At 41.4% G+C, this 18,054-nt stretch overlaps 1 protein-coding gene and 1 long non-coding RNA gene across 3 annotated transcripts in view; one reads left to right on the top strand and one right to left on the bottom strand.

The window, feature by feature from the left end:
• The window catches only part of LOC130368921 (uncharacterized), a 33,285-nt gene extending 28,839 nt beyond the window's left edge, over positions 1-4,446 (bottom strand). Inside the window, exon 1 of the long non-coding RNA XR_008892603.1 lies at positions 4,386-4,446. This is a non-coding gene — a long non-coding RNA (uncharacterized LOC130368921). The remainder of the gene's footprint in view (positions 1-4,385) is intronic.
• A 5,484-nt stretch (positions 4,447-9,930) lies between these two features.
• The window catches only part of FRMD4A (FERM domain containing 4A), a 435,019-nt gene continuing 426,895 nt past the window's right edge, over positions 9,931-18,054 (top strand). The window contains exons 1-2 of one of the 2 annotated variants that reach the window (XM_056573366.1): positions 9,931-10,123; positions 10,399-10,592. In XM_056573366.1, the coding sequence (XP_056429341.1) occupies positions 10,560-10,592 (33 nt within the window). In that variant the 5' untranslated portion in view covers positions 9,931-10,123; positions 10,399-10,559. Of the gene's footprint in view, positions 10,124-10,169; positions 10,593-18,054 lie in introns of those variants that run through there. The other variant, XM_056573365.1, reaches the window with a different exon arrangement.

Raw genomic sequence — 18,054 nt, 5'->3', positions numbered from 1 at the left:
CTCAGATGAAGATGCAGTGAAGCAGAATAGCGGAGTTTAAGCTGTCAGCTCCCTGCTTTACTATTCACTCATAGGCTGCAGGCACTTCAGGTCTGCAGCCTATAAGCCACCAGAATGCAATGCCTGCACTGGTAGCACAATAATATGACATCATCATGTCTGCCTGGGGGTCCCATCCCGGCGGTTACAGGGAAAGAGCTGCTATATTCATTGTGGGAACCAGGAATAGATAAGTATTTTTTTGTTTTGGTCACAACAGGGCACAGGGGACATTACTACTACCGTATTTTTCGCCATATAAGACGCACCCAATTTTAACCCCTTAAGGACTCAGCCCATTTTGGCCTTAAGGACTCAGACAATTTAATTTTTACGTTTTCATTTTTTCCTCCTCGCCTTCTAAAAATCATAACTCTTTTATATTTTCATCCACAGACTAGTATGAGGGCTTATTTTTTGCAAGACCAGTTGTCCTTTGTAAAGACATCACTCATTATATCATAAAATGTATGGCGCAACAAAAAAACACTATTTTTTGGGGAAATTAAAATGAAAAACGCAATTTTGCTAATTTTGGAAGGTTTTGTTTTCACGCCGTACAATTTATGGTAAAAATGACGTGTGTTCTTTATTCTTAGGGTCAATACGATTAAAATGATACCCATTATTATATACTTTTATATTATTGTTGCGCTTAAAAAAAAATCACAAACTTTTTAACCAAATTAGTACGTTTATAATTCCTTTATTTTGATGACCTCTAACTTTTTTATTTTTCCGTATAAGTGGCGGTATGGGGGCTCATTTTTTGCGCCATGATCTGTACTTTTTTTTGATACCACATTTGCATATAAAAAACTTTTCATACACTTTTTATAATTTTTTTTTAAATAAAATGTATTAAAAAAGTAGGAATTTTGGACTTTTTTTTATTTTTTTTCGTTCACGCCGTTCACCGTACGGGATCATTAACATTTTATTTTAATAGTTCGGACATTTACGCACGCGGCGATACCAAATATGTCTATAAAAAATGTTTTTTACGCTTTTTGGGGGTAAAATAGGAAAAAACGGACGTTTTACTTTTTTATTGGGGGAGGGGATTTTTCACTTTTTTTTTACTTTTACTTTTAAATTTTTTTACATTTTTTTTACACTTGAATAGTCCCCATAGGGGACTATTCATAGCAATACTATGATTGCTAATACTGATCTGTTCTATGTATAGGACATAGAACAGATCAGTATTATCGGTCATCTCCTGCTCTGGTCTGCTCGATCACAGACCAGAGCAGGAGACGCCGTGAGCCGCACGGTGCGGGCGATCCGATCGTTCATTTAAATCGCGAACTCCCGCAGATGCCGGGATCTGTATTGATCCCGGCACCTGAGGGGTTAATGGCGGACGCCCGCGAGATCGCGGGCGTCGGCCATTGCCGGCGGGTCCCTGGCTGCGATCAGCAGCCGGGATCAGCCGCGCATGACACGGGCATCGCTCCGATGCCCGCGGTTATGCTTAGGACGTAAATGTACGTCCTGGTGCGTTAAGTACCACCTCACCAGGACGTACATTTACGTCCTGCGTCCTTAAGGGGTTAAAGGAGGAAAAAAAGATTCTGAACCAAATACAATGTAAAGTATAGGACAGTGATCTTCAACCTGCAGACCTCCAGATGTTGCAAAACTAAAACTCCCAGAATGCCCGCCATCACGTCGCTACGCACGTCACTAAGCACGCCGCTCCTATTGGATGATGGGACAGAGTGCGCAACGACGTGATGACGACGAAGGAAAGCACTGGCCATGCAGGGGATCCCGGCACGGAGCAGTCATTCGCCAATCGGACACCAAGAAGGTAGGTAAGGACCCTCCCGGTGTCCTGTAAACTGTTCGGGACGCCGTGATTTCACCGCGGCGGTCCCGAACAGCCTGACTGAGCAGCCGGGTTAGTGTCACTTTCGCTTCAGACGCGGCGGTCAGCTTTGATCGCCGCGTCTGAAGGGTTAATACAGGGCATCACTGCGATCGGTGATGTCCTGTATTAGCCGCGGGTCCCGGCCGTTGATGAAGGTTTTAATGTGTATTTTCCGTATAAGACGCACCAACCTTTCCCCCCCAGTTTTGGGGAACAAAAGTGCGTCTTATACGGCAAAAAATACGGTATATAGGGGCACAGGGGGTTATTATTACAGTAGGAGGGCACATCTGTACAGTGGGGGGGGGCACATGTGTACAGTAGGGGGCACACAATAGAATGCCTCTAATATTGATTGTAAATATATGAGTTCTATGTAATGGTTTATGGTTTATATACTTACAAGCTTTGTTCACATCTGTTTGTTTCCATTGCACTGCTGTCATAGGAGCAAAACAACAAAAACATCAGTGTCAGATCAGTTACGTGTCGGACCCAATTGACTGTAATAAGGTCTGTAAGGTTTCTGTCATGATGCCTTTTGTCTGCTTGTTACATTATTTTTATATACATTTATATTTTATTTTTATAATTTTTAAATTTTTATAATTTTTTTAAATAAAATTTGCAATGGAGTCTTCTGCACAGATGTGAACAGGGCCTTATTTGTGTAATATAGTACTTTATTACCATGGAATAAAGGGAAAACCTTTTTACTTATATTTATAGCTGACAGTAATTAGATATTGTAGGATAAAGTGTAGCAAGAATGAAAAATATGTTAGAAAAGTGTTCCATTTTCATTTCTGATATTTTATTTGGGGAGACTAATGAGCAATACGCTTTGTAATATTTTTTTTTACTATGTCACAACTGTGAAATGAATATTAATGTTCCAGGAATCTGTGAGGGTTACATTCCCTTGAGAACGAGAAACACAGGCAAAGAAGGAAAAGACATGTCACAGTGTTGTGTGTGGTGCTCCAGGGCAAGGGAATGAGTTAAAATGCAGAAGGAATAGGGGACCTTATCCATAGACTAGAGGCAGTCTAGTGAGGGCTGCTTCATTTGTCTGAACTGGGACTGGCACAGTCATTATCTCAGTAGTGGGCTGTATGGAGTAATACTCTGCAGATCATGTATCAATACTGTCACATGGGCAAATTGGAGCATTGTTTAAAATTGTCCCTTTTGTGGCTGCTCTGTATGCTGCAATCTTTAAATTGTGGCATGACGCTTGCATAAAACCGTGAAAGTCAGGAAAATACCCCTGACGGAATGAATTGAGATAGTTTTAGCTTCTTTACCTGTGCACAGTTTATTATGTGTATTACACATACAGTGCAATATATAATATCATTTAGCCATGTCCCTTCATAAAGACACAATAATAATGATATAGAGTGAGAAAAAGAGAGAAAGAGCTTAACCACTGGTCAAATTCAATATTCTGTACATTTAATAAGTGAAAAGTATCTCATTCAAACTAGTAGACATGTGCAATTTGTTTCGTAACGAAAAAAAAATTACAAAATCCTGAAAAAGCATACGAATACGAATATACAGTTAACGAATGCATTCGTTAACTAACGCATAATGAATATGCATGTTAACGAATAACGAATGCATTCATTATCAGTATACCGATTGTCGGGGCCATGCATCAATTGCTATCCGGCAGCACATAATGCTTAATCTGCTGCCAGATAGCAGTTGAAGCAGCCCGGGAAGGTTTACTCCCCTTTCCGCGCTGCTCCGGGCCTTCCTCCGGTGGGTCCTGTGCTGGTCCGGGGCCTTCATACGGGTCTCCCTCTGACATCATCATGACGCCATCGCGCACGCTGTCCCGTCATCCAATAGGAACGGCGTGCGGCAGCGACGTGATGACGTCGCTACGGAGGCCCAGTAACAACTGTGGCAGACAATGGAGGACCGGAGAAGACCAGGAGAGCCCAGCAGAGCCCAGCGGAGTACCGAAGAGGACTAGGAGAGCCCAGCGGAGGCCCAGGGACACCATCGGGAGCAGCGAGGACAGGTGAGTAGGACTACCATCGTAGTACCATCGTATGTTGAGGGATCACTAGACATGTGCAGAACCAAAAATCTGAATTAATGAATGCATTCGTTGCTTTCAACGAATTCATCCGTTTTTTAAATGAATGCATCCGAAAACGAAAAAAAAATTTGCAGATGCATCCGAAAATCAAATATGGCGAATGCACAGCATTCCGAATATTTACAGAACCGAAATTTTTTCAAAAACGAAAACGAACATAACGAAAAAAAATTAATTTTTGGTTCTGCACATGTCTACTGTGCAAGTACCAGTAAAGCTCATATTCATTGGCTACACGACACGCCCGATGGACAATAATTCTGTTTTCTGGGAGACATCAGACGTATCATATAATCTCATACTTTTTCTTTATATACGACTAGGGGTTAAGTAAAAAAAAGCATGGGAACTCACCCAAGATGTCCACTCAAGGGCTGGTCCTGCAGGACTCCTGCTAATGGGAAAGGCATTTCTGCAGTAGAAAAAGTGCAAGAAATCAGTTACCATGAGTTCCTGCAGGACTTAAAGGGGTACTCCGCCCCTAGACATCTTATCCCCTATCCAAAGGACCTCCGGGATCTCAGCTGCAGCACCCCTCTGTCATTTCTGCACAGAGCAAACTCGCTCTGTGCGTTATGATGGACGATACAGGGGCCGGAGCATTATGACATCACGACTCCGCCCCTCAGGATGTCACGGCCCACCCCCTCATTACAAGTCTATGGGAGGGGGTGTGGCGACCATAACGCCCCCTCCCATAGACTTGCATTAAGGGGCGGGCCGTGACATCATGAGAGACGGAGTCGTGATGTCATGATGCTCCGGCCCCTGTATCGTCAAATTTGCTCTGTGCAGTCATGACAGCGGGGTGCTGCAGACGAGATCCCGGGGGTCCCCAGTGGCGGCATCAGTCATACAGGGCTTAAAGGGGTGGAGTACCCCTTTAAGCCCTGTATATGACATATATCTGGGAATTTTATTTACTGAAATTATCACAGACAAATTATTAAACAAAAGCTAATAAAGACATGTGAAAGTGAATGGAAACAGATTTTTAACCCTTTTCCAACCAGTTCGGTAATAGTCCTAACCATACTATTATGGTGCTCTGCCATGTGGGCACTGACAATAAGCAGCGAGGTAATACACAGCCAGGATCCTGATGCAAATGCCTAGAACAGCAGGACTCTGATCCCAGCAGTTTAACCCCTTAGAATACTGAAGACAATGGCAAACGTGGCATCTTAGTGATTTAATAAAACAAGGGGGCTCACTGTTTTTATCATCATTTATTAATTTCTTAACAATTTATCCCGTCTTTATGTTTGTCCATTCACCACTGTAGTACATTCATATTAGTATTGTATTAATTGTTTAAATGTAGTTGTACAGGGTTAAAAAAAATGGCTGAAGGTGGTGTAAAAATAAAAAGGCTTGATACTCACCTTCCATAATCCCTGGTTCTGCTCTTCTGATTCTCTCGGTCCCCACTCATCACTGCCTTTTTACTTGTTTTACGTGATGTGTTGTCCCTCCAAAAGCTGCATGCTTAGCCAATCACAGTCTGTGAGGGGACACTATTGTGGCCACAGTCTGGAGGGGGGGGGGGGGGTTGGGGGGTTATGGACCACTGCTGTGTGCTTCTCTCCAGGAGTTCTACAATCCTGTAGAAACAACACATCACAGAAAGTGGCCACCATGAGCAGTGTATACAGCAGATATGGAAAATTGAAGCAGGTGAGGGTGATGTCTTTTTTATTTTAAAACCACCCCCAGCCATATACACTTACTGGCTACTTTATTAGGTACACCTTGTTAGTACTGGGTTGGACACCCTTTTGCCTTCAGAATGTCCTTCATTGTTTGTGACATACTTTCTATATGGTGCTGGAACCATTCCTCATATGGACATAATATCATCATGCACTTGCTGCAGATTTTCCGGCTATACAACCATAATGTGAATCTACCAGAGTACAGTGACCTCACTGCCATGTTTAAGAAGCCACTTGTCATGATTTGGGGGACAGGGAACAGGGAGTAATGAGCCCTAAAGCTGTCCCTAAGACCACTCTCCCTGCCTACTTGCCTAGACACCCTAGCGGTCAATGAAAACTGGGCGCCGGTTCCTTCCTGTGCTAAAGTGCATGGGCATAAGAATCAAACAAAACAAGCCAAACTGTACATGTCGGGAAACAAGTCAGGAACATAATGGGAATACTACTAAGCTACAAATAGATAAACCAGGCAGGATATAGGCCCTCATTTACTATTGCAAACCCAACATGTTTGCCAGATTCTGGCGTATTGCGCCAGAAATTCTGTCTGCGACAGAATTTGCACCAGGAATCCCAAATAAGAAAACCCAAAAGGGGCGTGGCTGCCAGGAAAGGGGTGTGTTCCTGACATTTTCACAAAAACCCAACAAATTTACAGAAAATATGGTGGATTTCTACAGATCAGAGCATGTGTAAAAAAAGGAAAATGTAGGGAAAGTGGAAAATGTAGGGAAACCTTAATAAATACTGTGGAAAATAAATTGTAGGGAATTAAAACCTACAAAGAAACCTACACTACACTCTTAGTAAATCAGGGCATTGGGGGAGATTTATCAAAACCTGTCCAGAGTAAAAGTTGCTAAGTTGCCCATAGCAACCAATCATAGTTACATAGTTACATAGTTACATAGTTAGTATGGTTGAAAAAAGACATACGTCCATCAAGTCCAACCAGGGGATTGAAAGGAAGGATGTAAGGGGATAAGGGAAAGGGATGTAGTTTTATAATTCTGCATAAGCTTTAATGTTATTTTGTTCCAGGAATGTATCTAACCCTGTTTTAAAGCTGTTAATTGTTCCTGCTGTGACCAGTTCCTGAGGTAGACCGTTCCATAAATTCACAGTCCTCACGGTAAAGAAGGCGTGCCGCCCCTTTAGACTAAACCTTTTCTTCTCCAGACGGAGGGAGTGCCCCCTCGTCCTTTGGGGGGGTTTAACCTGGAACAGTTTTTCTCCATATTTTTTGTATGGGCCATTAATATACTTATATACGTTTATCATATCCCCCCTTAAACGTCTCTTCTCAAGACTAAACAATTGTAACTCCTTTAATCGCTCCTCATAGCTAAGATGTTCCATGCCCCATATTAGTTTGGTCGCGCATCTCTGCACCCTTTCCAACTCTGCAGTGTCCCTTTTATGAACAGGCGACCAAAACTGAACAGCATATTCCAGGTGAGGCCGTACCAATGCTTTATAAAGGGGGAGTATTATGTCCCTGTCCCTTGAGTCCATGCCTCTTTTGATACATGACAATATCCTGCTGGCTTTGGAAGCAGCAGCCTGACATTGCATGCTATTCTGTAGTCTGTGATCTACAAGTACACCCAGATCCTTCTCTACCAGTGACTCTGCCAGTTTAATCCCCCCTAAGACATACGACGCATGCAGGTTATTAGTACCCAGATGCATAACTTTACATTTATCCACATTGAACCTCATTTGCCAAGTGGATGCCCAGACACTTAGTCTATCCAAGTCATCTTGTAACTTATGCACATCCTCTATAGACTGTACCGTGCTACAAAGCTTGGTGTCATCTGCAAAGATAGAAACAGAGCTGTTAATACCATCCTCTATATCATTGATAAATAAATTAAACAACAGCGGGCCCAGTACAGAACCTTGGGGTACACCACTAATAACCGGGGACCAATCAGAGTACGAATCATTTACCACCACTCTCTGGGTACGATCCATGAGCCAGTGTTCAATCCAGTTACAAACTAAAGTTTCCAAGCCCAAGGACCTTAACTTACCTGTCAGACGTCTGTGAGGGACAGTATCAAACGCTTTGGCAAAATCCAGAAACACTATATCCACAGCCATTCCTCTGTCAAGGCTTCTACTCACCTCTTCATAAAAGCAAATTAGATTGGTTTGACAACTTCTATCCTTAGTAAACCCATGCTGGCTATCACTTATAATACTATTATCCCCTATGTATTCCTGTATGTAATCCCTTATAAGTCCTTCAAACAATTTACCCACAATGCACGTTAGACTTACCGGTCTATAATTGCCTGGCGAAGACCTAGAGCCCTTCTTGAAGATTGGTACCACATTAGCCTTGCGCCAGTCCCTTGGCACAATACCAGACACCAGAGAATCTCTAAATATCATGAACAAGGGTACAGATATTACTGGACTTACCTCTCTAAGAACTCTTGGGTGTAGTCCATCCGGCCCTGGAGATTTGCTTACATTTACTTTACTTAACTTACCTTGTACCATCTCTACATTAAGCCAGTTCAGTACATTATATGATGTGTTACCAGCACTGACCTGGCCAATGTCAGCTCCTTCTTCCATAGTATATACAGAACTAAAGAACCCATTCAGTAGCTCCGCCTTCTCTTGATCGCCCGTGACAACCTCCCCATTATCATTATTAAGGGGTCCTACATGCTCTGTCCTTGGTTTTTTTGTATTTATATATCTAAAAAAATATTTAGGATTAGTTTTGCTTTCTTCGGCCACCTGTCTCTCATTTTGAATTTTTGCTGTTTTTATTACATTTTTACAGATTTTATTAAGCTCCTTGTACTGTTTAAATGTTATCGCTGACCCATCAGATTTGTATTTTTTGAAGGCTATTTTTTTGTTGTTTATTGCTCTTTTAACCTCATTTGTCAGCCATGTAGGATTTAGTTTTAATCGTTTATATTTGTTCCCCTTTGGTATATATTTAGCTGTATAGTTATTTAGAGTTGATTTAAAGATGTCCCATTTACCTTCTGTATCAGTATTTGAGAACACCTCCCCCCAGTCTATGTCCTGTAGTGCAGCCCTCAACCCAGGGAAGTTTGCCTTTTTAAAGTTATATGTTTTTGCTTTCCCCGTCTGTCTTTGTTTTCTACATTTTAAGTCAAAAGTAACTATATTGTGGTCGCTATTACCAAGGTTTTCCCGCACAGTTACATTACCAACCAGCTCTGCGTTGTTGGAAATGATCAGATCCAACAAGGCATCACTTCTTGTTGGGTCCTCCACAAACTGGCCCATAAAATTATCCTGCAATAAATTTAGGAATTGTCGCCCCTTTGTAGTTTTAGCCAACCCCGGACCCCAATCTATATCTGGATAGTTAAAATCTCCCATTATTACCACTGTACCTGCCCGGGCGGCCCTCTCTATTTGTTTATACAGCCGACCTTCTATCTCTTCAGTGATATTAGGGGGTCTGTAGATTACACCAACTATTATTTTTTCAGTATTTCCCTCCTTTTGTAATTCTACCCACAGTGATTCCACCTCCTCAGAATCATCACACACTATGGCATCGTTCACACTGACTTTCATGCCACTTCTTACATACAGACAGACTCCACCACCTTTTCTGTTCATTCCATCCTTGCGAAACAATGTAAACCCCTGCAGATTGACAGCCCAGTCATGCGAGGAGTCCAGCCATGTCTCAGTGACCCCAACTATATCAATGTGTTCCTCCAGTATCAAGGCCTCAAGCTCCCCCATCAGATTGCTTCTTTCATTTCTGAAAAGGCCTCTGCAAAATGAAAGAAGCAATCTGATTGGTTGCTATGGACAACTCAGCCACTTTTCCTCTGGACAGGTTTTGATAAATCTCCCCCATTGTGTATTAGCCACAGTGGCGTGCACCTCTGTATTTGGTTGTTGTGCTGGCGTTTTTTTTATTTTATTTTTTTCTATTATTTTTCTATTATTTTTTGTCCATTGTCAGTTTTCTTTTTAGGTCTAACACTTCTCAATCCTATACTTCAAACATGGCATATGCGTTTTTGCTCCTGTGTTCACAGGAGAGTCCTAATTTATTGTATGATCAATATTGTTTTTTTTTTTATTTTTTATTTGTTTTTTATTCACAATGTGCTTATTATTAACACGTTTACTGGTGGGGGTTAAGACAGGGTTAATGGTTTCCTTTGCCAAGTATTAACAACGACTTGCAATCATGCCTTCCCTGAAGCCCTGAACAGAGTGGCAGCCTATTAGAATACTTACGGCGCTCCTCTATTAGGCACAGTACGGGGACTCCTGGGACCTGCTTCTACCGTGCTGCGCTGCGCTCAGTGAGTGGCTACAATAGGTGGATGGCAGATCTATCACAGAGGGGTGAGTGTTCATTGGGGGGCGCTCTACTACGTAACTTTAGACAGTTGATAAAACTCCATTCTGCGCAGGCATACCTGTTATTCCATGAGGTTTGAGAGGATGGTGGGCTTGACTCTTGTTAACCCAATCACTCCTGGAATAATGGTGATGACTTAAGTAAAGTATAGGTTTTTCCATAGCCTTGTAAGGAAAGGGTTGGGGTTGCCCTTTATGGTCATTCTCTGTGCAGAGCTCTTCCCAATTACTGTGATCTCTATGTGTATGACGTCATACAGGCTCGTGTTTCACAGCGTGCAGGGAAGGGAGCAGGGACCGGGACTCGTCATCTGGAGATCGGAGCTGGCTGCTGCTTTTATCTGGGCTCTGGACTGCTATGTGCACTGGGATCAATTACTGAGGACTAGAGGACTAACACTGGTATGAGGATTAGATCACAATGGAAGGACTATTATCTCCCATGAGAACCAAGGTAAGTGACTCTCCTGTGTATGGTCCTAGATGTCTAGTTGCATGCTATACTATTCTAGAACCAAGCATTGACCCAGGTAATAGCAAAGAGGTGACCATAGGTTACCATAGACCAGTGATCTCCAAACCAGTGATCGCAAAACTACAACCCCCAGCATGCCCGGACAGCCAACGGCTGTCCGGGCATGCTGGGAGTTGTAGTTTTGCAACAGCTGGAGGCTCACAGTTTGCAGATCACTGGTCTATGGTAACCTATGGTCACTTCTTTGCTATTACCTGGGTCAATGCTTGGTTCTAGTATAGTATATACTTTGTCTAGTGCTGCTCTAGACAAAATATATATTAACATTTTGCATTTTGGAACTTCAAAGCCAGTAAATGCACTACCACTCCCAATATTATTTCCCAATGATCAATACAAATGTTGAATTGCATCCGATCAGATTAATAAATGATTTGTTCTCCATTTCCTATCTATACTAATTATAGTCCTATTATTGGTTTGGTACCGGAATGGTACCTCTGGCATATATTACCTTGACTGTACATTACTTGATAGCGTAGTGTACTTGGCGAAGGTTAGCAATGCATGCCCGAGGCACAAATGGCTTGACGCTGAGGGATCAGTTTCACAGCAAAATTGCAATGTGGAATACTGTGAATCCTCTCCGAAAGTCCGTCTCTTTGAGAAGACCGCCGCCAGAGCAGATGTTCTGGGACAGATTTTCAGTTCTGTATTTATTCTACATTCTTTAAGAAGACTAGCGATTTTGGTTGGTCTTCACAAAGAGGTTTTTAGGTTGTCGGTGAAGTGTGCATTCACAGGCTGGTGTGGAGATACCCGCTCATATATGGATTTGCAAGATGCTATCTACGCCCTTTTGCCACTTAGGAATGAAGTTTACAAGGAGGGCATATTATTTTATGCAGGATTGGAGATCATGTAACGTCAATGCTGGACAGCTCCATTTTCAAGTCTAAATTTACATCTTGGTAAATTGGTCTTTAGAATTGATTTATACCAGTGATGGACAACTTGCTGTAGAATTCTAGAAAGAACATTTTTATAATCCAGTTGGAATGGTTTTGTGGCCCCGCAATGTAAATCTTTACATTCTGGGATTTGAGTTTGCTGCGTAACATCAGATTCTGTCCAGGTGGGATGCTGCGTTCTCCTGGTGGTCAGCCGATAGCTCTGGCTTCAACTTCTAAAACCCTGAGCCATCAGAGAGTATCATCAAGGGAAGAAGCAGTCAGTGGAATGAGCCCTCAAGAGCGTCACTCGTTCTTAGAAATGACCCTCCTACTTGGCTTGGTAAGGGTCCCATGCAGAGGATATGGATGGAGGTTGTGAAAATGAGACAAGACAGGGGTGTTTCCCACATTATTTTAGAACATGGGTGGAGAAACATTTTCATGGTGTGAAAAGTGTAATTCGCGGACCATACGTAATAATACTGTCTAGCATGGTACAATTATAAATAGCTGGTGCAAGACAGTCCTGCTGGATGTTCCCGGCTCACATTGTAGTGCTGCGCCTACTTTCAGAAGGCAGTGCTGAATACTTTTTACGATCAGCACGATATTGCACTAACTAGCACTGCATTACAGTAAATGTGTAAGATCTTGCACTATCTGGCAAGAGCTCGATGTTAAAATAATAACAGCCTTGGCAGGGACAGACCAAATGATATGGGGGCCTTATACAGCCTATTGGCCAAGGGTCAAGTATTGGGGGAAAAAAGTGTGGGAACTCACCCAAGATTTCCACTAAAGGGCTGCTAATAATGGGAACAGTGTTCCTTCTGTGGAAAAAGTGTGGGAACTCGCCCAAGATTTCCACTAAAGGGCTGCTAATAATGGGAACAGTGTTCCTTCTGTGGAAAAAGTGTAGGAACTCCGTTACCATACATTCCTGCAGGACTTGAGCCCTGCTGCTGGCTGAATGTTCCCCATCGCCTGTTGTAGAGTATGGAAAATATGCTGTCATGGATGGTTTTTTGCTGCATTATTACTAGTCCTTCCAGAAGATTCCTTTTCATAAGTTACATTGCAAGTTTGGGTCTCTTGCGCAGAATTTTTCATGTGTACAAGGAGTAGGCGCGTTAAAGGAGTACTCTGGTGCAGACTACTCCTGCTCCGTCCTGCCCGGGCTGCAAAAAAAATGAAAATAAACCATCACTCACCTTCCTGGGTTCCCGCGGAGCGCCACTACAGCTGATCGGTCCTCCGGTCCATCTTCTTCATACTTCCGTGTGAACGAAGCGTCACATGGTGCTCAGCCTATCGCCGTCTGCCGCGATGTTCTGCCTCGGCCCATAATAGGCTGAGCGCCATGTGACGCTTCGTTCAAACGGAAGTATGAAGACGATGCACTGGAGGACCGATCAGCTGTAGTGGCGCTCCGCGGGAACCGAGGAAGGTGAGAGATGGTTTATTTTCATTTTTTTTGCAGCCCGGGCAGGACGGAGCAGGAGTAGTCTGCTCCAGAGTACTCCTTTAAGGGAAGACTATTGTTATGTGTTGGCTTACGCTCAGTATGGTATCTTTTGGGATCCATCATTTCTTGTGGAAATTTCACAGAAATATAACTTTATTTACTACTAAAAGGACTAAATTGATTTCAATATAAATACAATAAAGGGTCAATTCTTTACAGCTTTTGACAAAATGCTTGCATTGAATAACACTAGTCTGTGAGGTATGTCCAATGAGTTTTCTGGTCTAACTTATGTATGAAATCCCATTAACCCTACACATGTTTGCCAGTTTATGTCAGCAGGTGTTTTTGTTTTGCTGTATGGAATGATGTTGTAGACACAGCTTTTTTATACACAGAGATCCTGTAAAAAGTAATTTTATTGGTACCATACATTGCAGCTTTCTGTCATGGTAAACCTCTCAACGATAACCTGTGACGGAAAGCCCAAATGGTATGTCAGCAGAGTCTCAGCTGTGAGCTTAACTATAGGGCCTATATTTTTTATTGGTTTCATGAGCTATTATCTGTCTTTTATAACCAGTGTTGGATCCCCATTCATTGAGAGTTTATAAGATTATCCCCTTCTGAATTGTTCGCTTGGCTATCTTTGGAATACTATCCTCAAATCATAGATTGTCTTAATTCTCAATCGTGTAAAAACAAAACAATCTTTGTTGCCATATACATTATTCTAAGTGAACATTATAACAGTTACGCCTACTGAAAATTGCATTCTTTCCGTAGAATAGTTTGATATGCAGAAAAGGGCCTAGTCAGTCTGCTCTTACACAGTAAAAAATATTTATGTGTAATAGTCTACAATGTGTTAGGCACTATATATTATCATGTCATTTACCATACACTGCTAAGCTATTCTTTTGTGCTGTAGATTGGGTATGTTATGTGGTAATAGGCTGCCATGATTTAGGTGGTTTACATAGAATTGTAATTATAGTGCCAGCAGCTTAGGAAACCTCCGCACTGGGCCATGCATTAGAAAGAGCTGTACTCTATAATTTTAGCCATAAAGCGATTTAGGATTTTTACTGCTAAATGCTAACACAACTCATTACCCGGCCATGTTTAGATACCAACCTCACTCTACCCATGGAAATTACACTGCCCATAAATTGCACATCAAATGGTAATTACCTTCTTTCATCTCATCTGCTTAACCCTACTGACTCCAAAAACAGCACATTCCTATCTATTATGTTGGATGTGCACGTGGATGTGTGTCCATGTTTGTTTGGAACTATTGTTTGAATGTACTGATAACTCTTTGAATGAAGATAATGTCCCAGATTTATCAATCTACCTAAAACAAAAAATGTCTGGTTTTGCCCATAACTACCAATCACAGCTCAGCTTTTATATCTTAACCAGCTCTAGTAAAATGAATGCTGAGCAGTGATTGGTTGTTTTGGGAAAAAATTGTTTTGGTTTTAGGTAAAATTATAGCTCTGGGTTAATTTAGTAAATGTAACTTTACTGGGATATTAAGATGGAAATTGGTAAATGAAAAGCTTCACTTGGTACATACAAACATATGATCCAGTCTGACAAGTCCTAAAGTTAGCTTTAATGTTTTATTAGCCAATCAATAAGAACTACTTTATGACACATTGTAACAGACATGTTGTTTTCCATTATGTTTAAATGTGACAACATTTGTTTCTATAATGCAGCTATTAGTAAACAATTCATAGTAAATGGTTATGCAATGACTATGCTTCACTTTTGCTACTATTCCTTCCTTTGCTTGTCACTATACCATCTCTTTTTCTTTCTAGTCTAGTGTTTCCCTTTGAAGTATCTAATTATATTTTCCTACTTAATGTGCCATTTGTAGTTGACTGCCTTTCATATTTCACTCGAATCCCCTTAGCATTGCCAGAAGGTTTTTGAGATGTCAGAGGAATTCTAGCAATCTAAACCCCCATAACTTAATACTGAAGGTGTGGATGGGGGGGTATACATTAAAAATCCACACATGCATTTTGGCTTGAGGGATATGATTGATTTTGCTGTTTTCTAGGAATGTTTTTACTTGCTTGCAAATACGATTACTGTAGTTCAGTGTTTACCTGCTAAAAAGAAATAAACATAAGATTAGGACTGCAAATAACAATTATTGTCATAATCGATTAGTTGGCCAATTATTTCTTTGTTTAATTGATTAATCATATTCTTAAAAAAATGGGATAAGGGGACCAGGGAAGCGTTAACAGGAGGACAGGAAGAAGTGAGGACCACATCATGAAAAGTTAACAGGGGAAAAAAAGAGGGGACAGCACTTGAAGGGGTAACAGGGAATAATAGCGAAGGGACCTTACTTAAAGGGTTAACAGGGGGTAAGAGAGAAGGGACAGCACCTGAAGGGTTAACAGGGAAGAAATAGAGGGGACAGTACCTGAAGGGTTAACAGGGAAGAAATAGAGGGGACAGTACCTGAAGGGTTAACAGTGGAGAAATAGAGGGGACAGTACCTGAAGGGTTAACAGGTGAGAAATAGAGGGGACAGTACCTGAAGGGTTAACAGGGGAGAAATGAAGGGTAGCCTTGCTGAAGGGGAGAAGGAGCAGTTCACAGACCTGAGAGATGGCTGTCCTTCCTGAACCCGGAAGATCTGTCACTGTAGGGAGGATAGAGAACAGAGTCTCTGGCAGGGGGCTCAGGCAGTGTCAGGACGAAGACTTTTTGTGGTTTGAGGCGCCGAGGACAAGGAGGCAGTGCTCAGTGAGCGCTGGCTTCTGGAGTGAACTCCAGGCCATCATCTTGGTGCTGAAGGTAGGCCGCAGATTTTGTAGGCTAGTGGTGTCTTCAAAAGGCACCCAGAGGCATCAGAGGGTGAAGGGGGTTGTGGAGGGGAACATATAGAGGCAGACTGAGGGGCTGACAGGCAGGAGGAGGCAAGAGGTGGGTAAAAAAGATATACTTTTGGTTTCTAGACCACGCCCCCTAACAACATAGGCCACACCCCCTAATGACTGACAAATCGATACTGGAAATCACTGACTGCGATTTCAATTATGGATTTTAATGGATTAATCGTTGCAGCCCTACATGAGATGTAAACTAATCAGGTGGGACAGGATCATTGTTGAATATGTTATAATGTGTTATCATATTTTACTAATATATACTCAAACATACACATAGATATAAACACACACACACATATATATATATCATCAGTGAATACCATTGATTATCATGTTACAATGGTGCCTCATTTTGTATTGGATCGAAAATATTAGGTGGGAAGTGATCATTTAGTTCTTGAAGCTGATGTTTTGGATGCAGGAAAATGTAAGGATCTGAACAACTATGACAAAGGTAAAATTGTGATGGCCAGATGACTGGGTGAAAGCAATGGCATGTCTTCTGGGGTGTTTCTGATATACATTGGTTATTATCTAAAAAAGTAAATTCTGACTATGATAGATGTCAAAACACAGTACATCACAGCGCTACAATAATATTTGTGATTGTATGCACTGTGGGATGATATTTCTTCAAATGAACTGGCGCTTTGTCAGAGATTAGCATTATTCTTCTCAATTGTCAAGGTCTAAGGACCCTTCCAAAGTACAATTTAATAGGGAAATGAAATCAGTGATGTTGGTGAAGTTTCTGCCTGGCTTGATGGTTAAGATGAGTGATTTTACTATCTGTGAGGGTAGTGAAGCGGGAATACTTGACAGTATTCTGTTTGAAGACTTGCAGCGTTGCTTTTCTATTTAATGTCTTCTCATGGATCATCATTTATTTCTTATTTGCTTTGCACATTTTTACAGTGTAAGTCATTTTTATTCATACATCTTATTTATATTTTAATATGTTCATTTTAGTTTTGATATATATATACCGTATATATACATATATATATATATATATATATATATATATATATATATAATTTTTTTTTTTTTTTTTTTTAAAGAGGGACAAATACAACATAGACATTAACTATATCAATGGAAAAAAACATATACTCTTGTACCATTGAGGTGCACTGATGAGACCTTGTCCTTGGTAAACTTTTTCTGTTTCTACCCTGTATATGACAGTATTACACAAGGCATACCTCAGTTTTTTTTTCCAGTGTGTTGCCTTAAAGCCAATGGACACCTTTTAAAAAGCATTTTTTTTTTTAAATTTATGCTACAAAACGATTTTCTCCGCAGATCTTCACTAACAGCATTTCATTTTGCTTGTACAATGTTCTGTATGGGCTTTTTTCTCCCTATACTTGTACATAGCCTATATGATTCTCTCTAGCAGACTACTCTTCCTACTCTTTCCAGCCTTTCCTCCTTGCTTTATTATCTGAGCCAGTCTATAACATCCCCCTGCTGTTATCCTGACGGGAGCCCAGAGTCCTTGTGATATAGTTGGGGGTCTCATAACCGTTGTAGGTCTATATACTGTTATTTACCTCCCTGTGCTAGAAACCACTACACACATACTTTTTGCCTAGCAATTTTGCAGTTTGTGGCAATCCTCCCCAAAAAAGTGTGTACACTTTTGGTGCCATTTTTTTCACTTGTGTTCTTCTTTATTACAAGTTATTCTTTGATCATGTGATTTATAGATTTCTACTGACCAATGTAAAGAAGGAATTCCACAAAAAAAAAAACATTTTCACATGGAGGTCTATGCGAAAAAACCAAACTCTACAAACGAGGTGAAAAAGCACCTTAGCTACAGCAAGCTGTGTTTTAGAAAAACTCACTCTGATCCAAAAAATGCTATTCAAGGGGGGAAAAAAAAGACGTGACAAACAAAGAGTCATCCTTTCTCCATGGGATTATTCCTGCTGTTTTTCTGGAACAAAATACCCTTAAAGGGGTACTCCTCTGCTCAGCATTTGGAACAAACTGTTCCGAACGCTGGAGCCGGCGCCGGGAGCTCGGGATGTCATAGCCCCACCCCCCTCATGATGTCACGTCATGAGGCGGCGGGGCTATGACATCAC

The sequence above is a fragment of the Hyla sarda genome, chromosome 4 (assembly GCF_029499605.1).
Source record: "Hyla sarda isolate aHylSar1 chromosome 4, aHylSar1.hap1, whole genome shotgun sequence".
Classification (NCBI taxonomy): Eukaryota; Metazoa; Chordata; class Amphibia; order Anura; family Hylidae; genus Hyla; species Hyla sarda.
This window is presented reverse-complemented; position numbering and strand designations above follow the sequence as displayed.